This window comes from Poecilia latipinna, unplaced genomic scaffold (genome assembly GCF_001443285.1).
Source record: "Poecilia latipinna isolate Pla-1442-1.1 unplaced genomic scaffold, P_latipinna-1.0 Scaffold1800, whole genome shotgun sequence".
Taxonomy (NCBI): Eukaryota; Metazoa; Chordata; class Actinopteri; order Cyprinodontiformes; family Poeciliidae; genus Poecilia; species Poecilia latipinna.
In genome coordinates this window covers 95446-121975 of record NW_015114416.1, presented here as the reverse complement: position 1 = coordinate 121975, position 26530 = coordinate 95446, and the positions used below count along the sequence as shown (strand labels likewise).

At 38.5% G+C, this 26530-nt stretch overlaps 3 protein-coding genes across 4 annotated transcripts in view; 2 read left to right on the top strand and 1 right to left on the bottom strand.

Annotated features, from left to right (window-relative positions):
• The window catches only part of slc39a1 (solute carrier family 39 member 1), a 26369-nt gene extending 12132 nt beyond the window's left edge, over positions 1-14237 (top strand). The window contains exons 6-7 of the transcript XR_001421690.1: positions 7053-7058; positions 14225-14237. The gene's annotated coding sequence lies outside the window, so the exon portion shown is untranslated. The remainder of the gene's footprint in view (positions 1-7052; positions 7059-14224) is intronic.
• Positions 2816-9962, top strand: rlbp1a (retinaldehyde binding protein 1a). The gene is made up of 8 exons (XM_015061317.1): positions 2816-2897; positions 3711-3751; positions 3966-4094; positions 4199-4403; positions 6517-6695; positions 6783-6941; positions 7821-7931; positions 8025-9962. Exons 2-8 carry the CDS (start codon positions 3743-3745, stop codon positions 8169-8171), a joined length of 939 nt encoding a protein of 312 aa, XP_014916803.1. The 5' UTR covers positions 2816-2897; positions 3711-3742; the 3' UTR covers positions 8172-9962.
• LOC106965306 (abhydrolase domain-containing protein 2-A-like) lies at positions 12652-26530 on the bottom strand. Of its 2 annotated transcripts, XM_015061315.1 has the most exons (12): positions 26291-26530; positions 24754-24850; positions 24303-24337; positions 23911-24126; positions 20288-20463; positions 18087-18254; positions 17470-17653; positions 16857-16949; positions 16494-16595; positions 16331-16400; positions 16152-16236; positions 12652-12985 (listed from the first exon to the last, which is right to left on the bottom strand). In XM_015061315.1, exons 4-12 carry the CDS (start codon positions 24117-24119, stop codon positions 12777-12779), a joined length of 1296 nt encoding a protein of 431 aa, XP_014916801.1. In that variant the 5' UTR covers positions 24120-24126; positions 24303-24337; positions 24754-24850; positions 26291-26530; the 3' UTR covers positions 12652-12776. The 2 variants fall into 2 exon arrangements, with proteins under 2 accessions (XP_014916801.1, XP_014916802.1); XM_015061316.1 differs by lacking the exon at positions 24303-24337.

Sequence of the window (26530 nt, the reverse complement as noted above, 5' to 3'; positions counted from 1 at the left end):
ATTATAACATATTAAAACAATTAAAGGAATACTAAGATAATATATTATGACAAGTATAAGTATTCAAATAAATAATTATAAAAGTATCAATATATTGAATTAATATAATTTGTATATATTTTCCAACTCGATTGAAATTTGTCCCAAGTTTTTGTCAACACCGTCAGAAATGAAAAGAATGTAAAAAAAATCAGGCATTATTGAGGGGCATCAGAACTTCTGAGGACCCCATGACCTCTTCCTTTCTCTTCCTTTGCTTATCGGGCTAGTTAGCTCTAGTTAGCTTAAGTTATTCTTTAGTTTTTTCTTCTGATTTATTCCTAAGTTGTTTGTCACAACCATGATGTGTTAACTCCATAACTGACAATTTACAAAACTTTGATGACATTTTGTGAAACAAAAGCTTAATTTTGGTATGTTGTAAAGATTTCATGGACCTGATGAGCTACAATATGGCCTCCTTCAGAATAACATCATATAAATTGAGGTAGTGTGGCTTTTTTTCAACTCCGTCAGATGTCAACTCCATCAGAGTTTTTGTGACTCTTTTAGTGAAATTGTTGTCAAATCTCACTTAAATGTGCAGTTAATTCATTTTAATGTATTTTACATTACTTCACATGTATCATATTTCATTTTGTCACCACCTTCAGTTCTGCGTCAACTCCGTCAGATGGACTTTTTGTTTTAAATATTTCTTTTGTTTCTTGAGAAGTATGTTCTGGGTCGTGTCCATTAAAAATTTAATTTTCAAAATTTCAAAATAATGTTGCCACTGGGAGCCTGCACCTTAGCATCTTTCCATTTCCAAAACATTATTTGTCATATTTGAATACATAAGCAGAGAATAATAAAATTTCTCTTGGGGGGTGGACGGGGGTTGAACCCATTTTGTCCCTCTTCTCAAGAATCACTGTGGCAATCTTTACTATGTTACTGCACATTATGTTATGAGAATAGACAACAAAAACATCAAAGGAGACTGATGAAACTAATTTTAATGTAACACATTTCTTCATTTTATAAATGTCAGTCTTCACTGAGATGAAAACTGGGAGCTAAATCTCAAAAGAATGCGTCTTTACTAATGAAGAGATGCAATTTCCCTTCAGGTTTAACTCTGTTCTAACTTTAATTAGGCTAAAAGCAGATTATCGTGTAACAGCCTGTTTAAAATACATTGATTTTAGCAGGTCCTGATTAATTTCAGTCATTTGCCTGGAGCAGAACATGTTGCACTACGGAAGCCCCGAAAGGCAAAGGTAACATGTTTTTGTTTTTCTCTTGACTTTAAAAGTCATGTGCAAATAGTTGTTTTTTTTTCTCCCTGAGGAGGAGCTTTTGGTTCCTGAAGGGGAAAATACAAAAATAAGTTACAATGTGCAAAATCTGATCAATTGTGTTTGTCTTTGAAGTATTTCTGACTATAAGAAGACTATAAAAGCAACCAACAGTAAGCTGAAAGACTGAGTCAGGGGATGAAGTGCGAGGACACCTAGTGGGCAAAACAAAAGTAGCAAGACAAATAAGCTAAGGACTGAACTTAGGTACCCTAATACTTTTATTTTCTGGTTGGATGGCTTTAGATAAAACACAAGGATATCATTAAAACTTACTGTAATATAAATAAAGTTTTGACCAAACTCAAAGAAAATATTTCCCACAGTCATTCAAATTTGACTCGGAAATTGAATTTCTGCTAACATGATGATTACAATAGTCAGTGAAAGTTATTTTCAGCTGAAAACAAAAAAGGTCTACAATAAACTAAAACTTCCAAAGTGAATACTTTTTGAAATCTTTGTTGCCGCGGCTACGTGGCCGGTACTTCAGAGACCAGGGAGTCTGATGCTGTGCGATCATGGGAAAGTAATCCATAATCTGGAACAGAAAACAAGAGCTGCCCCCCTCCTCTCCCACCCATCTGAAAAGGACTGCAAGGAATGTGCATAGAAATGCTTCATGGGAAATTAAAAGCATGATTTCTGCATAGTGGGCCGTCTCGCTCACATGACAGCCCAACGGGCCCAGAAGAGTTGAGACAGAACCAGGGCTTCACATCACATGTGCTGGTTGGCTTCCAGACTTACAAGGTGGAGAGAAAAAAACAATCTTATATGATGCTTAGGAGGAAGTGTTACAGTCAATGTATAAATCATAGTTGGAAAAAAAAAGCACTGTTTAACTAAACCAGTGTGCTCAGTTGTGTAGACACATTCAATAAAACTCAATATTGCTGAAAGGTTTAGTAATTTCAGTAAGTGACGCACTTTGCTTAGATTAATTATTTCTGCTAATTATGATAATTTGATGCTTACAGTTAATTCCAATGTATGTTACAGTTAATTCCAATGTATGTCCATGACTATGTGAAGGAGCTGTCTGACTTGTATGGAAATGAGATTCTTGTCATCAGATTGTACCATCTTTGTAGGCACTAGGTATACATGTGGCTAGGTATGCAGTTATGTGCTTTATTCTGTGTTTTTAAAATTAAAACACTTAAATAATGGTATTTTGTGTAAAACTGGAACAAGCGAGAAAAAAGTAAGGGACAAAAAACCCACAGAGTGACAAAATAGTTGCAAGAAAGCAAAACTAGATGGTTTACAGGTCATCTGGGGAAATAAGATACAGATGAGAAAATTACAAAATAATCAAAGTAATATCAGTAAAAAAAAAAGTAAAAACAAATTGAAAGATTGGAAAGTGGTAGTAATTCAAATCATAAGCCAGCATCTTCTCCTTCACAAGCTGCATCATATTGATTAGCTGTAATCTCTCCAGATTAATCCGTCTCTGAGTGGTGTTTTCAGGAACTCCCACCCCTCTGGCCGTCCTCTCCATGCTCCTGTCCTCTGCCACTCTCTGTGGGACTCCCATCCTGTTTGCACAAGGTAAGGCTTCTCAGATCTGTTTTTTTTTTTTTTTTAAAACAAAATAATAAAACAGATCAGCAGATACAGACAAATGTTGAAACAGAGCTGTTTAGTGTTATTTATTGATAAAAAAAAAAGAATACTTCTACACAAATTTAATGTTTGAAGAAGGCAGGCAGGATTTCTCCTAGGAAATAAGTATGTAAATAATTTGCAATTCATATTTGTTTGATGCTGGAGGTTGCAATATTTAAAAACTATAGAAATACATGTAAAAGGAGAGACGCTGCAGAACATTGTTGTAAAGATCCTGGTTTCAACTGTACAGAATCACCTAAAATCAACATTCAAAGCAACTTCTCAACATACATGTGTTTTTTAAAGATCTTTAATTATCTGAAACAACACAGGTGCCATCATAGTCACAGTTGTATTTTATATTAAAAGTGTTTAACTGAGTTTTCTCCTCTTTAAAAAAAAATTAAACATCCATTCATTCACCAATGAATGGATGAAAACCATAATAGGGAAAAACATAATAAATTATGGATCTTTGTTCAAAGTAAATTAGAGCCAAGACTGATATTTCTGAATGAATATCCGTGAAAGAAATGTTTTGTGCTGCCAAGTCATTCTAAAATGCGTTGTTGAGTTAAAAACAATATCTAAGGAAACATTTTGCTTCATCTGTTTGTGTTGTCGTAGATTTTAGTCTTTGGTTCTGGGATGGATCAGTGCGGAGATTCATTCCTCTGTGACCAATTTTTTATGTTTTTTAAAGAAAAGCTCCCAACTCTGTCTCTGGCTATTCTTCTGTTTTTTTTTTTGCAGTGACAGTGTTGCTGCTGTGAGACGCTGCGACCATGGCTGCTGTAAGTTTAACTACTTTTCACACCTCAGTGCCCTGCTTGTCTTTACCGATAACCAGCCTCTGTTCAACATTTGAAAAGCATTTCTTTTTGAGCGTCTGTTGTGTGAAATGGATCCCACAGATGTTCTTCAGCTCAGGGTGTTCTAGTTTGAGTAGTTGCTGTTGGATTTAATCCGAAGACGTTAATCTAAAGCAGCAGACTCTTGTTCGTGCAGACTGGTACTTTCCGTATGGTGTCCGAGGAGGAGCAGGCCATGAGGTCAAAGCTGGAGCACCTGACAGTGAAGGACCACGGGTCAGTGTTTGGACCGTGCCACAAACTTCCTGGCCACACTGTCCAAAAGGTAAAACATCTGAAGTGAGGCTGCTGATTTCTGTTTTTAAAAATTACATTTTGAGTGTTGTTTTTTTTTTTGTTGTTGTTGTTGTTGTTTTTTTTTTGTTTTAGGCAAAGGATGAGCTGCATGAGACGAACGAAAGACGAGGGTCATCCCTGAAAGATCTGCGGGTCATGATGAAGGAGAGGGCGTCAGAGGGAGACGACCTGGCCAAACTGGTGCTGGACCGCTTCGGGGACAAACCGGACTCGCTGCTGGTTCGCTTCCTCCGGGCACGAAAGTTTGACGTCACCAGAGCCCATGAGCTCATGAAGGGTGAGAGACAGAGATGGCAACAATCTGCTGGGTTATTCGCTGCAGTGGTTGAAAGCAATAGCTAAGCTAAGGCTTTGTTTCTTCACTGTGTCACATTAAATCAAACTGAACTTGTAAAATGTAGAATAAAGAGAGACATTTTCGAGGCTTTCTTCAAAGTCAGAAGTTTGTGCACTCTTACATTATTATACCTTTAAAGATAAACGATTTTGGAAACTTCTGACTTTATTTCACAGCATCGAAGTTAAATTAAGCCAAACCTGTACGCGCATCTTCCTTTTGTCAAAAATGAAATAATAATTTAAAAAAAAATCACTAAAAGAAAACATCGTGGACCTTAAAAATTCATGTTTATTTGTTTGAATTCCAGATATACCTAATCTAATATCTAATCCAGTGTGAAGATGGTGTCTGAAGCCGTCTTAACACATGGACTGCAAAACACAGAAGTGGAAGCATAATGCTGTGTAGGAGTTTTGGGAGTAGTGCACTTCACAAAATAGATGATGTTATGATGAAATACCATTAGGTGAAAAGGGTGACATCTCAAAAAAATTAGCCAAAAAGTCAAAGGGTTAGTTCAGGTTTTTAAAATATGAGGATCTGTGAGGTAATTATAAAATACATAGTGGAAAGACAAACAAATGTTTTGTTCTTTATCTGACTTTAGCTATTTTCTGCCACTCAAACAGACCGTTGTTACATTTCCTGCTTTTTGGTTCGGCTGAACATAGACATAATATATTATAATAATATAATATATATTCTTATATTATGTCTATGCGGCTGAACAACATCTGCGTCTACGTAAAGATACGCTGGTTGGAACTTCCGGTTGATTCACTCCTCAGACTCAGCAGTGCCCCCTAGTGCTGCAAAGAACAGAGTAGTAAACCCTTGGATTTTTCCATCAGCTGTGCAGCAGCAGTGAAATAAATATATTCGAGTGCATTCCAGGTGTCAGTGCTCTCTAAAGCTTCAGTGCAACTTCTGAATTTGAAGAAAGTAATAAACCAGCTAATTAAACTGAACTTTTCCAAAAGTAAGAAAAGAAAAAAGGCTGTATCTCTCCATATAGAGTGGATCTAAGTAACTGGATTCAGCTGTATATGCTTTAGTTCAGCTCCCGCATGCAGTTTCCAAAAGCTCCAGTAATTAAGTCTATCTTTTGTTTCCTTGTTTTATGCATCTCTGAAACAGTGGGTCACATTTTTATTAATTGGGAGCCTTTACATGCCTCTGAGTCCCCCCTGACAAAGCCCTCCTTTGTGTCCAAATTGGACAACAAGTTGATTCTACTTGTTGGCCCTCAGTGATATGCTGGGAACCGCGGCATGCCTGAGCTGAGCGGGAAATGTTGGAGATTGGACAAGATTATAAAGCAGAAGAGACTTTGATTCGACAGGAGGACGCCTTCTGGTTCAGATCCATGCACTTAAAGAACACACCGTTGTGCAGTCCTTTCTATGATCACATTTTTTTAAATGTAATTTTATTTTAACCATAGGTTGTAAGACTTCTACCCCAAAACAACATGTAGAAATAAAAGAAATACAAAATCACATCGGTGAACAATTGGGGTCTGTTTGGATATAGATATAACCAAGATATAACCAGTGAGCTTTCTCTGTAGGGTTAGTCACCTAAACTTATAAATTTCTGTTGATAATTAGTGTCTCAATACAAAACAGTCTTGGCTATGAGACAGTATTGTTTTTATGTCAGGTTCTAAGCACCAAAAGTAGTTTTATTGTGCAAGTAGTGTTGGGGCTGCACACTATGAATTGCTGATTTATCATTATTGCAAGTTCTCTTTTCCATTTTGGGTTGAAACTAGTCATTTTTCCCCCCTGGAAGTCTTTGTGTATGACTTTTGAAGTCATCCATGCTCCATCTGCATTTTTGTGCCTTTGAATATGCAGACAGAATGGAAGTCAATGGCACAAAAAAATGTAGAAAGCCAAATAATAATAATAATAATAAATTATCGGCTTCCAGACAGTCAGAGTTCTCTAAAAGATCATTTATTTAATAAATAAAAAACACAACACATGAGGATCCAACATGGGTAAAACCTTTGGACCGTACTTTCTGTGCTGGGTGTCTCCTCCAGGTTATGTGCGCTTCAGGAAGGATTATCCCGAGTTGTTTGAGAACCTCACCCCCGAGGCGGTCCGTAGCACCATCGAGGCAGGCTACCCAGTGGTTCTGCCCAGCAGAGACAAATATGGCCGTGTGGTTCTGCTCTTCAACATCGACAGCTGGGACCTGGAGGAGATCACCTTTGACGAGGTGGCTGAAAAGACACACCTCCCTCTCATGCAAACCTCCCGCAGGAACTCAGGAGCTCAAAGCAAATTCTTTTCCAATGTGTTGCAGGTGCTGAGAGCGTATTGCGTGATCCTAGAGAAGCTGCTTGAAAACGAAGAGACTCAGATCAACGGGTTTGTCCTGATTGAGAACTTTAAAGGCTTCACCATGCAGCATGCCTCGGGAATAAAGACTGCTGAGCTCAAAAAGATGGTGGACATGCTGCAGGTCAGAACACAGGGGAAGAAATGACCCTAAGTATCTCTTTTTATTCACATACTTCTAATTTGTCTCTCTTTAACAACGAGGCCCTCTGGTGGAGAATTTAAGTATCACAAGAAGCAAGTAGCAAAAATAGTCTTTGAGTTCAAATTCCAAAATATTAGAAATAATAAAAAAGATGGTTTATGCTAAATACTTCCAGCTGCACGCTGATTGACAAGAACGTTTTGTTCTCAAGAAAAAAATTATAATTCTCCTACAGTCCTTGAACATTTCATTCAAGATCTCTGCAAAGGGAGAAATCACATATCAGAGTGCAAATTTCTCATTTATTTACCAGAATGACATAATTAGCAGCTAAACAGGTATTTGTTTACAGTCTGGTAGCAAATCACAAACACTTGTATCTTGTAAAATTCAACAATGCATCAAAGGAGACTTTTTTTCAACATTTCAACATTGAAGATATTTACTTTCGCCAAATGTGGAACCAGAGAAAATGAGTATCTGCAGCATTGTCACTTGCGTGACTCAAATATCAATAAATGTGGTGAAAATATGAGAATCAAATGAGAAACTAGATATGCAGGTTAGTCGTTTTTGGTGGATTTTCATGATTTAATTACTTTTTCCATTTTTAAGTTCAATTTCATTTACATTTATTGGAATAAGTACATTTTGATTAGGCATTGACATTTGTCTTAGATGTAAGTTATTAGTAAATAATAGTGTTTACTTTTATTTGGGTATTTTGTCCAAACCATCCTCAAAGTCTAGATTGCTCTTTGACTGCTGCTGTCAGCCTTTAAAGGGTTGAAACCATCTTAGAGTTTGACCTGAGAGCTGTGTGTCAGCTGTCCGCCTGCGTTGTGCGTTTCAATGCAGGACTCCTTTCCTGCGCGCTTCAAGGCAGTCCATGTCATTCACCAGCCCTGGTACTTCACCACGACCTACAACGTGGTTAAACCCTTCATGAAGGCCAAGCTGCTGGAGAGGGTACGAACAAAGATACACACATCTGCTCTTTATTCAGCAGGTTTATCCAATTCGTTTAAGGATTATCTAATACTTCCCTTGATTGCTCCACAGGTCTTTGTTCACGGTGAAGAGTTGGACGGCTACTTTAAAGAATTCGATGCAGACATCCTGCCGTCAGATTTCGATGGAAAAGCCCCAGTGGCCGACTATCAAAGCATCGCAACCCAACTCTTTGGCTCCGAAGACACTGCTCTCTGAAAGAACATTCCCACGTTTTTTTTTAACTGAAGCATATGAGAACATAAAAGAAGCAGAGGTCAGTCTGCAGATAAGATTAATGCGTAAATAGAGGGAAATGACGCCTAGATATCATAGAGAATAATTGTTATATTTTGTTTATACTGCAAGGCACTGGTATTATTGTATGTTGTTGAGTGGGGGAAGGAAAGCTACATTGTGGCATTATGATTCAAACAATCAGATAAATTTGGTTTGATTTTGTTTGCCTTCAATGTCGGATGCATAAGGCTAAACCTCCATAAAATTAACCCTTAGCGTAGAAGTTGCCATCTTTCAGATTTTTGAGATTCAGATAGATTTTATGAATATTATTCCTAATAACAAGGAAGTGGATTTGCCTTAGATCATTGTGGTGCCTTCAGAAAATGTCAGTTTATCAGCAGCCATGTTTTTACTTAAGCAAACTTCTTTCCGTCTGTTGTATTTTCTTGCAGAGCTGAAAAAAGAATTTGCTATAAGACACGTCAGTAGTTCTGTAAAAGTTAGCTTGTTTAAATCTGTTAACCTCATATTTGAATGTAGCAATAAACCCAGTTTCCACCAAAATAGTTTTTTCTTTATCATTTTTGCCATTAACTATGTTTAGTCTATCCTGACCCACATTAATGAGCCACTTTCCTTCCTCATGCGTCGCCTCAGGCTTAATTTCTACCACGAGTTTCTTGACTGGAACTATTTCTACTAACTGTATTAAATACAGAAATGCAAACATTTCTCCTAAAGAACGTGTTGATAAGTGGAATCTGAATGAGTTTAGTTTCCTGGAATTCAAAATCAAAGTCCTGGACTTTTTTTATGCTCTTAGAAAGAAATATTTGTGAAGAAACTTAATGCAGCTTTACCGTTTTTACAGAAGATAAACATAGCTCTCATTAGCACTGTAGTAAATTATGCCATTCCACAATTAATCATATCAGTAAAAAAACTATTCAATTAATAAATCTGAAAATACTTTCTTTTTCAGTGAATGACCACTGCTTTATAAAAACCACATGGTTTATTTTTCAGTCCTATGACCCATTTTCCTCAGATTTAGATTTTTTTATTTTCTTCTTTCAGAAACATTAATCTAAGTGTGATAGATCTCATTTTACATAATGTGCTGAGGAAACAAAATGAAAGGAGAATCTTTCTTCATTTGAGAAAATAATTTATTTAAGAACACAATAACCATGTTGCCTCATAATTAGATCACACACTCCACTGGTTTTCTTTTTAAAAAACCAAAACAAAATACCCAGTGTTCAGTCTTGCAGTACACCATGTTGTGTGACTGTGCAGGTCCCTTCAAGCTGTCACCACACTCCTTAAACCATACTAAAAAAGATTAAATAAAAATTAAAGCTGTGTAATGATACCTGTATGTTCTTACCGATGTGTTTTAGGCTGAATTACTTTTTAATAGGGAAAGAAAGAAAAAGTGTTTAAAGGAATAAAATGAGCAACCATCATACAGCCTAGCGATTGTTTGTGTTTTTATACATTTAAAGCAATCGGGGGTAAATGATGTGTTTGTTTGCAAGAAAGTAAATATGAGCACAGAATCCTGACGCCTGAAGCACTGGCGTTAGGATAAATATCAGAGCTTTTTAGATTCCACGACTTATTACAAAATTATGTGCACGGCATGTTTGGTTTAACAGTTTTCCCTCTTTTAAAATCTCAAGTGTCAAAAAAAAAAAAAAAAGAACGAAAAAAACCCATCCCTGACTGGTTATTGCCATGATTGGTTTATATTACTGGTCCCTTAAAAAAAAAGTCCATCTAATTCATGTTTTTTTTGTTCTTAAATTTTTGGTTATTGACGATCAGAGGTGTTGAAATGACAGTATTCTCCCATTTACACACGACGCAAACTCTGCTGCATTTACCAAGTAAGTAACAAAAGAAGGACAAAATGGAAATACAAAATACAAAACAAGAAAAATGATTTACACAAAATGATCTAAATAATATATCCAAGCATTCAGTTTTGTGCAAAGTTGGAGAGAGAGGCCTTGAAAAAAAACACCAAATGGCTTTTAGTGCAGAATCTGGGTTAGCGCTGGTGACGATCCTTCAGTGGGCCTGAAGAACCCAAAAATCACGTCTGCTTAGTAGGAAACGAGAGCTGTGGACAGGTGAAACCATGCAACAAGACTGTGGGTGGATGAGAAGACGATAGGCATTAAAGTCTGGGAGTTGTAGTTACATCTCCCTGACAGCAGATGGCAACAGTGCTATTAGAGGCAAAGAACAACTGATGGAGCTGAGTACACTAGCTTAGACAGAGTAAAAATATTGGAGATTTTTCTAGTTCAATACGTTCTGATTCTGGTCAATCTCTCTTTCAATTTTCTCCTCAGAGAAAATTGGATCTAAACATCATAGTGGGGAGATTACTATCAGGAATTTATAATATCTGTTCCGAATATATATACTTCATGGAAATGTAGACTTACAGATTAGCTTAGCACTTAATCACAGCCGATTTTAGACTTACAGATTAGAATAATAGTCTAGAACAGGGGCGTCCAAAGTCGGTCCTCGAGGGCCGGCATCCTACATGTTTTAGTTCTCTCCCTGGTGGTAGTAACAACCTTCTCAGCAAGTCAATGTTCTTCTTAGGCTTCTAACAAGCCATCATTTGATCCAGGTGCGTTAAACCAGGGAGAGAACTAAAACACGCAGGATGCCGGCCCTCCAGGACCGACTTTGGACACCCCTGCACTATCATAACCTGCACTACACACTATGTCTACAGAGAATTAAAAAGTTAAAGGCTCAAAATAAAAACATTTTTTTTTTTTAATTACATGCGTTATTCTAGCAGCTCAGTTAGTTTACCTGAGTAAATAAAATGAAGTTTGGCATGGAGCGCTTTTGATTCTTACAGCTTAACAAAAGGCACTGTTGTCATTCATGTCATCATTTCAAACCACCCATGTGTCTCGTCGTCACAGTGTTCAGCAGCAGCTTTTCAACCACAGGGTTCCTAGTCTGGATGAAGCGCTGACAGGAGCTTCGCTGACAGGAGCTTCCTGAGCCCTTACAAGGTTTGTATTAACTTTCAACATAGTTCCAGGTTGTGACAGACAGATCCACAAGTCCCAGCACTTACAGTTTGATTTTGACATCATGCTGCAGCGCTTCCAACACTTTAAACACAGTATGGTGGAAAGAAAACATAAATAAATACAATAAGCTCTTAAATACGTTGGCTGAAAGAAAAAAAAATACTCAAAAAAAACTGAAAGCTATTTTCCTTCTGACAAGCAGCCTCCTTCACCTGAATATACATACAGGACAATCACAATCTAATAAAGTAAAGGTTTGGTTCAGCTTGGGCATCTTTAGCCCTCCTACTCACCAAACCTCACAGCTCACAGAAGTACAAAAAAAAAAATAACAAAACATCTGCACCGCATTGGATCAATTTGTGTTATTCTACATCATTTGGTCGTAATCGGAGGAACAAACCCGACTTCTTAGCTGAACCTGCAGCTGATCAAAGGTAGGAGGAAGTAAGAGGGCTCAAGAGACACTTTTTGGGGAACAAAGCGAGTCATGTAACCGCTTGTTATCGTCCTTGCTCCCTTTAAATCTTCATATTTGTCAAAGGACAGTTAAACTGTTACTAAACGCAATAGTCACACATCCGCAAAACATCGTGGCGTACGGGGCGTAAAGTGCACCGAAGTAAAGTGGTAGAATGTGCGTGAGGGGAATGTGGGTTTCATCTCATCTTATGGTTCGCTCCCGGGCATGTTTGCAGAGAAAACGCTAAAGTTCCATTTTAAACAACATGAGCAGCAGGAGGCTGTTATGAGCTGCAAACGATGCAGAAAAATCCCAGGGTAATACTTCTTTTTTTTTTTTTTACTACTGCGCAACAAACAATAGGTCATCGAGAAAAAACAACCAAGCAAAGGATAATTTGCTTAAAACAAAAAAGACCCTACGTCCCATCGTTGATGACCAAGACACACGCAGATGTACTCTTAACATCTCCCAGCTCGACACACACACGCACACACACTACAAATACAGCAGACTAGGCTCTATGGGCTTGGCGGTGATGAGCAGTGAGCTTCTTATGGGTGCAGTAAATAGGCACCGGCAGTCACACTGACCTTATTTTGTACGACTTCTTGTGTGCTTGTTTCTCATTGGTTAAAAAAAAAAAAAAAAAACGTCCTACTGGCGTTTCTTTCCAATTAAAGTCAGCTCAACTTTGATCCTTTATTATATTTGGTCTATGCATCCATTAACCCGAGCGTCACCGCTGTTTGTATGGAGAGTGTCAAAAGGTTCCAGCTCTGAAGTGAAGGCAGTTTGTTTCTTTTTTTTTTTTTCTGTGGCTGTTCTTGTTGTTCGCACCATATGAGGTGATGGTGGTTTCAAATGGGAGTAAAAAGGCGTGTGTGTGTGTGTCTGGAAGTGGTGAGTAGCACCAGAGGAGAAGGCAGAGACAAAGAGCAGTTTAAAGTGTCTCCTCAGTGCGTGTTGGAACCGTGGTGCTGCAAAGTGTAGGATGTTTAAATGAAGAATGAGAGAGAGGGAGAGAGAGACACACACAGAGGTTTAGGCTTTTGCCTCTACGCAGGAGCTCCCGGTGAGGTGGCTGGCTTGGCAGGGCGCTTTCTGTTTCTCCCACTGGCACATGGCGTTGGCATAGCCCACGATCACTTTGTCCATCCAGGTGAGGGGCTGAGGGAAAAGCACGTCACCCTCGAAGAAGCCCAGGTGGCCTCCGTGAAGCGTCAGGGCGAAGATCACGTTCGGCTTCTTTGCTAAAGGACGACACAGAGCAGACGTTAAGACCTCTACGTGTTTCATCACCGCCATCGGGGATGATTCTGTATCTGTGACTGAAAGCGCGGCCATGTTTTGCCCTGTGTTCAGCTTGAGTTGTATTCCAGAACAGCCAGCGCACGTTTTGTCTTGAAGCAATTTTTAAAATAAGCCAGCTAAGAAGGTTTGCCTTTGACTAACAGGTCTCGCAGGCTGTCAATTTCAGATGTTCGTTTGGTTTTCACAATACACCACTGGACACACCTCTACCTGTCCTCCATCTTCAACAAACAAATGGATCAAGTGTTGTGTTGTTGTGCAGACTTCTGTAGAAAAGTTTTTTGTTTTTTTAAACAAGAGCAGGGTGTTGTTTTTTGACATTACTAAATCAAGTTTATTGAAGTCATTTGATAGTAAATTAAAAAAAAATTACTAAGCAAATGAATACAAGTACACAGAAAGGTTAGGCTACTCTACAACTAAAAATTTAAAATAGAATAAATGATGTTTTACAGCCTTTTCTTTTTAACCATCTTAAAGTAATGAAGTTAAATCTGGAATTATGAACTCGGACTAGACTCTTTTCTCTAAACAACTGTGACGCCTTTCACAATGTCCGTGAATATAAGTGCTTCACTGGTTTGAGCTGATGGGAAATCTCTGCAGCTGAAATTAAGTACGTCTCGTTTTTTATTCATTTTATTTAGTATTTTCTGCAAATTATTATAATTAGCTTATTATTTTTGCCAAATGTAATTTTCTTTTTTCTTTTATCATTTATCTGACTGCGATGTTGTGATTGCTGTAAAGCACTCTGGTCAGCTGAGGTTGCTGTAAAATGTGCTACATAAATAAACTTTGACTTGACAATTTCCACTGCATAATCGTAGAGAGTCGTGGAGTGGGTGTGCAAATCTTGCTTTTCTCCACATTTTACTCGCACGATTTTCAGGTCACTACAGTAATGAAGCAACCAAATGTGAGGAAACATCTCAAGCCTCATTTAGGCTTTACAGTCTATGTCTTCTCACAACATGTTCTAAAAAAAAAACACATTAACCTCATACTACAAAAAAAAAAAAAGAGGTAGGAAGAGAGGTTAAAATAACCTAATGGCATCCGCAGGAAAATGTCCTCTTCTGCATAAGGCTTAGACAGAAACTCTGTCATGAATAATCCCATTGTAAGACTAGTATTTTAAATGGAAGACATCTTAAAAGTACATGCTTCTTACATAGAAGTTTGTGTGTTTGTCTTCAGTGACTAAGACCGAATCCATCAGGGTTATTCTCGCTGTGTTCACAATTTGGGGTAAATGATGTAAATGTTAGTGGCAGGTTGCTCTACATAACGAGAGAGTTTCTCCTGAGGTGGTTATTTTGATTTTGTTACATTCTAGCCAAACAGTGTATTCATGCTGGCCTTATATGTTCAGACATAAGTATCCCTTATGCACACTCTGAAAGAAGCATTTATCTCCTCCTGCTAGTTGCAGAGTGATGCAGCTGTTGACAACCGGCCAGAGTGGTCTCATGAAAAGACCTGGCCCGGTTTTCTTTCACTCTCCTGTCCTTATCTGGGTTAGTGGGGTAGCGTGCTGTGGATGAATAGTGATTAAGATCCCACTGGGCTTTCACCACTCGACATGACAGCTGCTGAGCGACTCGTGGACAAACGCACGCTCTCGCCCAGACCTTCGACACACCAGGCGCCGCGTGACAGGTGGGAACAACATGCTGTGGAGGACAGCTCACAGTTTTAAAAAAAGAAGAACTGAACATGTGGGCATGTCGTTCCCGGCACAGCAGTCTGGTTTAGTTATTATTTCAGCAACACTTTGGAGGCATTCGGTACAAGCCTAAAATACGAACAGAACCTGACAAATGAAGGATTGAATTCAGCGAGTATTGCTTGACAGGCTGTAATCCTGTTTACTGCGACATGGACTAAACTGTTATTAAAGATTTCTAATCCAAGCTGGCTGTGGCGCCAGCAGAGCAGGAGTATTTCTGGCCAACCTCTTCCCGCTAGCTATGAGTCAGTGACACTTTCACATCTATGGGCAAACACCAGATATTCCACTCGCCTCGGAGTTTAAAGAGCAACTCCTCTCAGTATATGCAGGAGTCTACGTCAGGACTCCTGCATAGAGAATTTTCCATTTCTAACATAATCAAGAATTTGGTAATGGTAAATATAGAACAGACTAAACAAAAAGAAAGTTGATGTGTAGTCAAGAATGACTACCCATCAGAAACCATTACTTAGACTGGATGCTCCACCCCGGCCCTCCCAACAAATGTGGAGCTGCAAAGATGTTTCTCTAAAAACCTATTTAAGGAATCAACAGCAGCCATCAGTCAGACAGGTCCAACACGTCTTTGAATTTAAAATGGCTTGAGGACAAAATTGTCACGCTTTGCGACTTCTCTGTCGTTCACCTTCATACTGCTGCGATTTGTTCGTCTGGAGCTACCAAATAAACCTCAGCACGCAACTGCAAAACTAGAGGAAGGTCTAATTTGTACTTGGAAATGAAAATAAGTTGCAGGTAATTAGTTATCTGCAAATTACATTGGCAATTTTCCACATTATCAATGTAATTGAGACCAATTATAGAAGATATATTTACTTGACTGGATGGTTTGAAGCAGTTTCAAACAATCAGTTTCATAATCTAAAGTACAAGTAAAACCAACAAGTTCTGAGCAGGTTTGAGTTCTCAGTCGACGCTTTACTGACGGAGAAACATTTTGAACGATTATTTAAAAAAAATGTTTTAAGCATCCATTATGTTTGTTGGTTTTAAAATACTTAAGAAAGCCTTTAACTGCACTATTTAGCCAAAAGTATTCACTTATCTGCATTTACACACACATGAACTTGAGTGATGTCCCATTTCTAATTCATATTGTGGAACATGATGTTGGCCAAACAACTCTTCTAAGGCGGCTTTTCACAAAGTTTAGTACCGAATTTAAGTGACAGTGATGTTGGATGAGAACGATTGTCTCAGTCTCTACTTTAATTCATCATAAAGGTGTTTTTAAAATCAGTTTAAGGTGTGGACTCAACCCAATAGATTCAGAACATCTGTGGTCGTTCATCCATGTCTTCATGGACTTTAGCATAAGTTATAGTAGACAATAGTTAGCTGAAAGTCACCTGCTAATGTGCGAGGGATGGCAAGCAGTGAGTCATGAACCAGGGGATCGTCTGCAGCGTTTACCAGCAGCAGTGGCACATCCACCTGTAGGTCATAGCACAAATTTCCACACATAAAACACAAATACAAAAACAGAAAGAAGGGGAAAAAAACAGGGAATTACTGGAGCGGTTCTTACATTGTGGATATAATGTACACAGCTCTCCTTTTCATAGTACTCTTTGAGAGAGCTGTAGCCGTGGAACTTTCTGTTGAAACACGAAAAGAGACGAGCGTCACAACAAGACACCCAGTAACGTCCCTGAACAGGAAGTAAGCAAACGCTAAGCTGGTAGACGTACCTCATGATGTTGTCGTCAATCTGCGTGAGGGATGTTGCTATGTACAGTCGATTGAGATCTGTGTCAAACTTTTTCAGTAAGCTTTCCCCAAACAGACTGTGCCTGTAGTTTAAAAGGTGAAAAAAAATTTAATTGCGAGTCAAGACGGATATATTTTGTACTTCTACTTACTATCAAATTTCTAAATCACATCCACTAGGAATTGGCATTATTATAACAAGTTGTATCCAAAAGGTTTAACCAGAGTTTTAAAAAGGCACAAACCTTAAATAGTTAATGTCAAATCACCAACACATTTTGCCTAGATTACCAGCAAATAACTTTTCAGTACAGAGGAAAGTCAATATACTGCAGCTATCGCACCTGTGTGACAGGATAATTTTCTTCATGTTGTCTGCCATGAGGAAATTGTAGAACCGTCTGAACTGATCCCACTGTAGGAATGTTTCCTGAGCCCTAAGAGAAAAATGAGATATATGCAGCAATTAGGTCTGAAGAGGCATTGAAAAATAATAAACATAAACGTCCTAAGACATGAGCACACAAAGAACAAATACCCAGCGTCCTCAGTGCAAATTCACAGTGCATGTTTGATAACACTAAACTCATCCACACTAAAAGCAGCTGAAACTGCAGAGCATGAACCGTTCCGGTTCTCTGGTGAGCATGGTCGACCACAGAAACAGTTCTTCAAGTGAAGAAACGTGTCAGAGATGAACTTCAGAATGAAACAATGCACCAATTATGATGATGGTAGATCATCATCGTCATGATGATCTACCATCATCATGACGATGATGGTAGATCTGACAGATTAAACAGCTGACCACATGCCTGCACATGTGATTATATTATGCAAGCTTCTGTGTTATTCTTGAAATCATCCTGAACCCGGGAATGTGGAAGTTCTGGTGTTGCAAAATGGCTTTGATGAAACAACTCATTTAAATCAGCAGACAAGAGGACCGAAACCCACCTGAGAGCGCTGTAGCCCTGACAGACGCTCACGCAGCACAGCACTCGCTCCTGGTTCACCCTGTTCTCACCCAGGAACTTGCAAACGATGTTCCCACCCAGGCTGAAGCCCACGACGATCAGCTGGGTCTGAGGATATGCCCTCTTAATGTAGCCAACCATTGCTGCAAACTCCCAAGTGCACCCTGGAAGAGAGCGACTATAGAGTTACTGATCAATAAATGCAGCCGCGCTTCAGCGGCAAACCACATTATTTCCTGCTCAGCACTTCTAGCTCAAGGTGCCCTTAGCTCAAGGTACCACACTTGTACTCTTATAGGCTCTCTGAACAGATATATTTAATTTATATTCCTGCACTTGCAGGAAACCATTTATTTCTCCACATGCTGCTGTCGAGTTACACGTTTTAGCTTCAAATAATGATCCACTGATGGTATGAAGTGCAGCACATCTCTAAATCAGAACAATTATTTGATATTAAAAAGGACCAACAATAACAAAGCACTGTTATTGTTCTTCTGAATTTAATTTCTAGCCCAAAATAAGAGGAGTGATTCTGATTCCTCTCAGGGTTTAACGTCACAAATAAGCAGAACGCAAGAAGCTCTTCGTTCTCACCGTAAGTGAACATGCGTGGAGACGTGAGCTCGATGTTGGGAAGAGCACCCAGGTGGTTCAGCACGGCACACCTGTATCCGTCTTTCTGGGCGTAATCCACGAAGGTCCGGATGTAGTGCTTCTCGCTATGGTTACCGATACCAGGACATATCACCATGGTGATGTCGTCTGGTGAAACGGGGTAGACGGGTCGAAGAAAGATATGTGCAAGTGAGAGAAATGCAAGCAATGGAAAGAAAGGAGAGCGTGCCGCTCTCCAAGCAAAAGGTCATCACTGTAAATCAGCAGAGCAAAACTCTGCAGCCAGTCCAAATGTACGGTTGGACTGTTGGTTTGTCAAATACAGCTTTCGTTTCAAATGACTACAACAGTTAGACCAAATGAAGAAGAAGAAACTTTCACAAATACCAAGCAGTATCTGAGAAATCTCAGAAAATTGACGTGGTTCACGTGAATCCCTCAAAGAAACAAAGCCACCATCAACACGGCCTTCATCAAAGTGAGATTACGTTGGATCTAAAGATCAATAACACTCAAAACCCTGACGGAAAATCCAATCTGGATGAGTGGGTTCTGATAAGATAAGTTTATCTCGTTGTTCGTGGTATCACACGTCAAGATCGTTTTGTTTTCTTCTTCTTAAATGGAGTCTACAAGTTATCCACAACACAATACTTTATAACATTTCCTCAACCCAAGTCTTTGTCCCAGTTGGGCTGACCACTCTATTTGTAATTAAGGAGTAACTTTGAAAGGAACAACAAAACGGGGTAAACTTCAGGAAGATCAGTGCAGGAGCGCTCCTTCGTCCAGGATAGACAAACACTCAATAGGTGTGGCATGAAAAAACTAGACAGAAGTAGCAGCAGTAGAATTACAGTTTAAACAGATGTGATTACAGTTCATTGACATGAGGTAAAATTTCTGAGCTTTTCTTGCATCATTGTCATGTGCCAGTATCAAATGAGCTTAAAATTAGGGGTACACAGATAAATCTACCACATTAATGTTGGGTAATTGGCCGATATTTACAAGAGAAATCAATCTTATTTATCTTCGCACCCCACTGTTATCAACTTTGTGACTTTGTTGTTATGTTTAGTGACTTTTCAGACAAAAAAAAAAAAAAAAGAAGAGGATTGGCCAAAAGCAAAATTGGCAGTTCTGCCTTTTTAAAGATTGTGATTGGCCAGAAAACTGCAATCGGTGCATCCCAAATTATAATCAAGAGAAAGTAGGTGATTCTGGCACTGTTTAATTTGAAATAAATCATTCATTCATGGAGCATGCAAGAAAATATGCTGGTAATATGTTGGAATCCGAGTCAGGAGATTTCTAAATCGCAATTTTCTAAATAATAAACGAAACTGAGAAAGTAAAAGCTGCTGAAGTTTGACCTGAGGAGAGCTGTTCACGCTTTCCGTGACTGAACTAAGACAATTTATATCAGGATTAGGGCTGTCGCAATAAACAATAAATCAATTAAATGCATGATGAATTAAAACAAGCTCAATAATTTCCATTGCTTTGGTCTCAACCAGCCCTTTTGTGAAGGACAGTCTTTGTAAATCTTTACAAAGATTTCAAGTATTGATTTGAACTGTTGTAGTTTTTGGATATTTAAAAGGCCTCCAGTGTCAAATGTTAATTAGAATTTAAAGTTTATTGATCTTTGAGAATCTGGTGTTCTTGCATTATTATGCCATTACCATTATATTACTTGAAAACGGTCTCAAAACAAACATTTTTTAATCACAAAAAATAATCGTTTTCACAATAACTTCTTGCACAATTCATCGTCCAGAAAAAATGCGTTACCGTGACAGGCCTAATCAGGAACACCTCTGATCTGCAGCTGCAACGAGTGTTTGCTTGTGATAATCTTTGCTAAGGGAGGATAAACTATTTATTATATCCAAAGGTTGACTTGGTAGCATCAACCCTTTGGTTGTGTTCAGCACTTGAACGTCATAATCAGTATTTTTTATTAACACTGTATTTGTCTGTAATTGAGAAAAAAAATTAGGAAAAAAAATCATATTATATCTTGAATTATTATAGAAAATCCCACCCAAACTAATTCAAGAGTTCACCTAACTTTTCTTGCCAAATATCCAAAAATAATAATAATAATAATAAAAAAATAAATAAATAACAAAAATCCTATTTCCTAAAATCAGATCTTGATAATAATGCATCACCTCCTGTTTGATGGTCCCCCAGGGGCTCAAAGAGGTCAAAGGTTGCCGTGGCTCCATCCTGCATGGGCAAATACTTCCTGATTCCACAAGGGTGAGGTGAGCTCACCCGACCCAGTTTACCATACAGCGCCGTTTGGAGGTGACCGCTCTTACCCCACAGCAATGGCGGGATGTACCTGAAAAAAAAAACAACAGTGGAGAATTTAATCTGATACGGAAACATGAGCTCCCCTTAATGTGCTGCAAATGAAGCAAGAAGACAGCATGCTGGGTAATGACAGACATGAACCTCAAAAAAGATCCCAAGTCATTTTCCTATTGCAGAGTCTTACAGGCAGCTGTTGAAGCCAATCATCCATGTTTCATATTAGTTTGTTGCCATGTTATGCTATGTTGCGTTTGGCATGCTAAAGGGGAACTTTCGTAGGCGTTACTGTAGGAGTGAAACACTTACATAATACTCCTTTTAGTATTTTGCGTATATTCATAAATCACCATTTTACTCAAACTTCAAAAATTATTTCAGTTTTCACATTCAGTCCTTAAAGATGCTTCTTTTAGCTACAAAATCCCTGTTCACTTTAGCATACAACTCAATAAATTTAAGTAAAATTTTAGGATTTATATCAGTATTTAAAGTTAAGATTTTAAAAAAATGGAACTCAGAGTATATATATTTATTATACACTTTATTTAGTGATATATTTCAAATGAATTTACCCCAAATTGTTGAATAGAACTTGCTTCAGTTTAATTTTCTACCACATTTTTGTTCTTCCACTCGACTTTCAGTCACTGACCACATGATGTATGTTTGTCGTCAGCCTTTTCCATGGTGGAGCAGACCGTTGCATAACCTAAGGTTTCCTCTAATGTTATTTTAAAGGACACACAATCCTGGTGTAATTAATTGGTTTTATGTGATGCTGTAGTTGAGAAATTGTATTTGGAGTTTCCATTAGCTATAAGCCAAAATTCATCAAATTAAGTAGGAAAAAAAACACTTGAAATATACTGCTCAAAAAATAAAGGGAACATTTCACTTTAATTTTGTGTGTGGCTCCAAATCCAGGCCTCCATTGGTTAATAAATTTGATTTCCATTGATGATTTTTGTGTGATTTTGTTGTCAGCACAGTCAACTTTGTACAGAACAAAGTATTCAATGAGAATATTTCATTCATTCAGATCTAGGATGTGTTTTTGAGTGTTCCCTTTATTTTTTTGAGCAGTGTATATCCCTGTGATGTTAGTGTAGCTATATACATGTCACATATTAATTATTTGATGTAAAACCATTTATCTAACAGTTCCTTAATGTCTCAAAAAGTTTAATCAAAGAGATTAATTTCCATTTGGAAACAATTACTTGCAGACAATCCACTACAAGAGTCAAAAGCGCTCTGTTCTCATTTAATCTGTGAGAAAATGTCCATAACACATGCTCTGAATGTCACAGAGGCCAGTTAGCCACCTGAGAGGCGATGAGACAAGGCATAGAGTTACAGTACTGTGAAGGTAAAGCGGCGCTGCACTTTAGTCAAAATGCACACAGCATATCCACCATAACTCAGGTGGCTGCATGGCGTGAAGGGTTCGGTAAGATCAGCAGTTACACAAGCCCTTCCACCTTGTGCTTGTTCATCTCTGACTGTCACAATAACTCAGCCCAGAAAAGATGTTGCATAAGAGTGTCGTCAAAGACAGGACCACTCCCAGTCTGGTGATAACGTAATTACTGCCACTGATTCTCTCCAACTGCAGTTAAATATTATCTTCACTTTCCGGGAGATTCTGAGCTAGACTGTGGACGGACGGATGGACGGATGACCTCGTTTGTCCTCCCGTTGACGGAGAGATGTGCAGTCAGATTAGCAGAGATTATCCGTAGAATACAATCTGTGTGGAATGTGGAAATAACACAGAATATGAACCCGTTGTGACTCGAGCTGCCCAGATTAAAATGTTATTTTTCAGTTCAGAGGCCATGGGAAGGACTGACTGAATCAGTCCATTTCTATGCCTCCTAGAACCGAACGAGTCACCTTCACATACAGCGAATGAGCCAACGTCCTTCACAGCTGTTAGGTAACATATATGTCACTGCGGTTTTAGGAGACAAACATCTGAAGCTCTGAAGTAAGAGGCAAACTTCTCCAATTTAGTAAAAACAAAAGAAAAAGAGAAACATCAAAGAGGAAAGACTTGAATTACAGAAAAAAAAGGAAATTTACCTTCAATAACATTCAGGTAATATTAGGAGAAAAAGCAACTGCGATCATGATGCGTTTTGTGATTACGTGTTTTAATGCCTCCTCTCTTATGTTTCCACTATAATTTCACAAACACTTTCCATGAGCTTAAGGAAATTCAATTCAGCTGTATATCAGGTATGGGCATCAAGGTCAGTGAGAGTCTATCCAGTTGGCCAAATATATTATTTATTTGCAAGGAGAGCGTTAATTAATGTTACTTGAAATATTATATCCCACTAAATATTGCATTTGTGCTCCTGTACACACTGATGTTGCAATGATGACTATATTGTGAAACTAGTAAACATGATTCCTCTATAAGGAACTGAGAAGTTTATTTCTTTTTTTTTTAATTCAACAACTTGTAGGTGCACTTTTAGCTGCATTAGAGTACATTTTTGCTTTAATGTCAAAGACAAAACCATCTGCAAAATTGCTGATATCCCCTAATTCAAATAAAGTATTCCTCACTGTGAGGCATAAGACAAAACAAATATTCCTTAAAGTTCTCAGGATAAGCTCATAGCAGTTAATAAGATAAATATTTATGTTGCGTGTCTGGATAAATACATTCTCAAACAGAGGCAAACAAAAATCCCGATGACTCTGTTAACCTTACATCACCCCTTCATTCCTTTCTCTCTGGGGAATCGATATGTTACACAACAACGCGGACAGGCATTATGAGACAGAAACGGGACTTTGTAAAATAAACCAGAAGGACAAGTTGCAAGATTTTCGTAAACTCTCACAGGACCTACAGACTGCGTTTCAGGCAAAATATGGCCATTCAGGAGGTAATGATAACAGACTGGACTCAAGTGTAAACAATGCTGATGCCTTATGACTCACTGACCCTGCAGCAGAACAGCAAAGAGCTGAGCAACAGCCGGTTATATAAGCAGGTACTCCTCTGTGCTTAAAGAGGATCCCCTTGTTGATGCCAAAGTTCCCACCGAGCTTTACAAAAGCAGGGCAAATGCAGATGGAATAAGATAGGCGGAGAAATTTTGTTTTATTTCAACAACGGAAAGTTGAGCTTTTAATAAATTCCAGGTCTGCTGGAAGAGCAGAAACATTTCCTCCGACCAACATGTGGCATCAGATAAGCTTAGTTTGTCATAAAATGTAAATGTCTACACAGTGCGCTGAGCTGGTCTATTCATAAATCCAATATACTACCAGGATAAACCCAAAAACATGGCCTAATGTTTAAATAACCCTGGAGCAACATCTCTGGTGCAGACGGGCAGCACAGACGGTCGGAACAGGCGCCACGCAAAGTGCTACCTACACCACACCGCCAGATGGCCGAAAAGCAGCACCGTTTCCCTGGAAACGCCCACATTGACCGACTCAAAACACTCACTCTTTGGACAGCTGAGAGCAGGACTTGAGCAGGAAGCGGTTGAGTGCCGTGTCCTGGTAGGTGAGGTCTGGCGCCGCGGTGGGACTCTTCAGATTCAAGCAGCGGACGATGATGTAGAGCACCGTGGCAACAGCCGCCAGCTTCATGCCGTCAAACATGGCCGGCATCTCCTGGGAGATGGTGTGCAGGTCCGACTCGTGGGCGCTCATGATTACGCTGAAAAACCAAAACGGAGGCATGTATGACGTTTATCATTCTCTGTAGCATAAAATCCAGCAAGAAGATAATTTACGTAGATGGTAAATGATCTTCTAGTGAGGCTGGAGATTCTAGTGAATCAATTAGAGATAAGCAAAGAAATCAATCAAACGTGTTAATTATCTCCGACTAACCTTGATTGAAGTGCTTGTGCCGGTCAGGAAAAGATCTACAAGAAAACACAGTGAGGGTATCTCAATAAAATAAGATTTATTAATCAACTATGATTACGTTAATCTCCAGCAAAATGTCAACTAGTCACCTAGAAGACAAAGGAGCTGGCTCTACTTGGAAAAAAAACTAAAAAACATGCAGCACAAAAACAGAAGACTGACACCAATGTCATGTGTGGTTTACCTTAATATATGTTCAAAGTACAAACAGTCATCTGGGCTATTTATACTAAAGAAAACAACAGGAACTGCAAAAGGTACAAAAGTACCACAGAAGAGAAGGAAGTTGTGGTACAGCACGCAAACCAGCGACAGGAACTGGCAGTCACTATCATTGTTGCTCAAAATAATTTAGTAAGAGGACAAAAGAAATTCAGTGCTGAAAAAAAAAAAAAAACGGTACTTTACTTACAGTTTACACTAAAATTTCTCTCTGGTGAAATTTGACTTGCAGGTTGAAAAAGTCTGAAGAGTCAACGTCCCTTCAACTCACAGTGATGCAGTCAAACCTAGGAAGCAAACTCATTTCAATTATGCTTTAATTACAAAAAAGAAATAAGTGACTCCTATACAAAAGCAAGAAACGCCAATGCTCATTCTGATTTTTGATCCATTTAATGGTATTTAATTTGTGCCTTTTTGGGCAGCAACATCAGCTTAAACCTAATTTCTTACATACAAGACCTCACATAACCTCAGTCAGCCTCAGTCTCGTAGAGGTAATGGGTTTACACTCAGCTCTAAACACTGCTGGAGCCAGAATTATCCACAGGGATACAAAATTAGTTTCATTAAATAACAGCAGTTTCTAAACTAAGAAACTGCTTTACAGTTTATTTCCTTTTTTTTTTCTTTCAGTTGCAATAATTCAGGTACATTCAAATTCATTACCACAGTGATTTCCTTACTTGATACCTTTTTTTTAATTTAAGGATAATATTATCTATAATATGATTTATCTGTAACATAGTGGCAACAGTAAGCACCTGAATGTTTTATTTTTAAATCTCGATTTTTGAAAGTATGTCTGTTCTGAATCAATTTCAATTACATTTAACGCAGCTACAATGCGTCAAAATGCAACAATCACTCAGACGCACTCTGATCGGTAATCAGCAGATTAAATACTGAAAAGATGTATAGATTTTTTATTCCTTAAAAGGGAATCTCAACTAGACCTCCCACTATTTCTGATCATTAAAGGCATTAACCCACTGAACTTTTTATTATTTATTTGAATTTGTTGAAACAGAAATGGGAAGGAGTTTGCGATTCCCTCACTGATTCCTTAATTTTCTGTTATACTGAAAACTACAACCTTTCTCTGTTTTGCCATACACCATTAATGATTATTTTTACATTCCAATTAATCAATAAATATTTAAGAATAGAGGAACAGCTAGATAAAAATTGAAGAAGTATTTGAATGGGTGAAGAGGGAGAGCAGCTTTCCAGGATAATAAAACACAAATAAATTAATAAAAAACAAGAACAAGTGGTGTGGATTATAAAGTTTAATGAGTCGTAAATTGCAATTTGTATCAGCTTCAGAGAAGCTGCTCTTTGCTCAGCTCTTCCTCTTTTGTCACGACTGACAGGGGGATCACCCAGTAAGTTTCCCATTAATCATACACACACAACGGCAGATGTGTTAGAAACCTAACAAAACTGCAAACCAGTAATTTGCTGGGGGAGAAAAAAAATGGAAAGAACCGTGTTAGCTTCCCACCCACCCACACCAAGTATTTTTCCCGTAGCAACTTCACACCTTAGTGACCGCGGCCCAATCCACTCTACATTTCCTTAAACCGTATTTTTAACGTGTGCACTGCCAGCAAGTAAGTAACGGTACGAGTCCCAACTATTATTAAGTTTTATAATGAAAGGTTAAACACAGCAGCCTCACTTAGCAGTCCACCAGGAGCAAAAGCATCCTCAGTTTCACTCACCTCCGCTGGGGAAAAATGGGTTAAATCCTCGCTGCTTATGGCGGCACGCTGTTAAACCGTTCTTGGCCTTCTTATATGCTTGTGGTGTCTGAAGCATAGGAGTCTGATGCGTACCATGCCCACTGGTGAAAGGAGGAAAAAAAAGGTAAAAGAAAAACGGGTCTAGACACACCAACTGAAGAAGTGTAACACCACAGCTCTGACAGCCCACTTCCTAGAACAATCCGGTCATTTGCATAT

What these genes read in the sequence shown, in the direction of transcription:
- rlbp1a (XM_015061317.1), top strand. An exon ending in AGCCCATGAGCTCATGAAGG is followed by an intron (nt 4,404 to 6,516) that starts GTGAGAGACAGA and finishes TGTCTCCTCCAG; the next exon opens with GTTATGTGCGCTTCAGGAAG. An exon ending in AGGCCAAGCTGCTGGAGAGG is followed by an intron (nt 7,932 to 8,024) that starts GTACGAACAAAG and finishes ATTGCTCCACAG; the next exon opens with GTCTTTGTTCACGGTGAAGA.
- LOC106965306 (XM_015061315.1), bottom strand. Translation starts at nt 24,119, where the DNA reads ATGAGCGCCCACGAGTCGGACCTGCACACCATCTCCCAGGAGATGCCG. An exon ending in CAGGGCTACAGCGCTCTCAG is followed by an intron (nt 16,950 to 17,469) that starts GTGGGTTTCGGT and finishes TTTTTCTCTTAG; the next exon opens with GGCTCAGGAAACATTCCTAC. An exon ending in ATTGACGACAACATCATGAG is followed by an intron (nt 16,401 to 16,493) that starts GTACGTCTACCA and finishes GTGTTTCAACAG; the next exon opens with AAAGTTCCACGGCTACAGCT.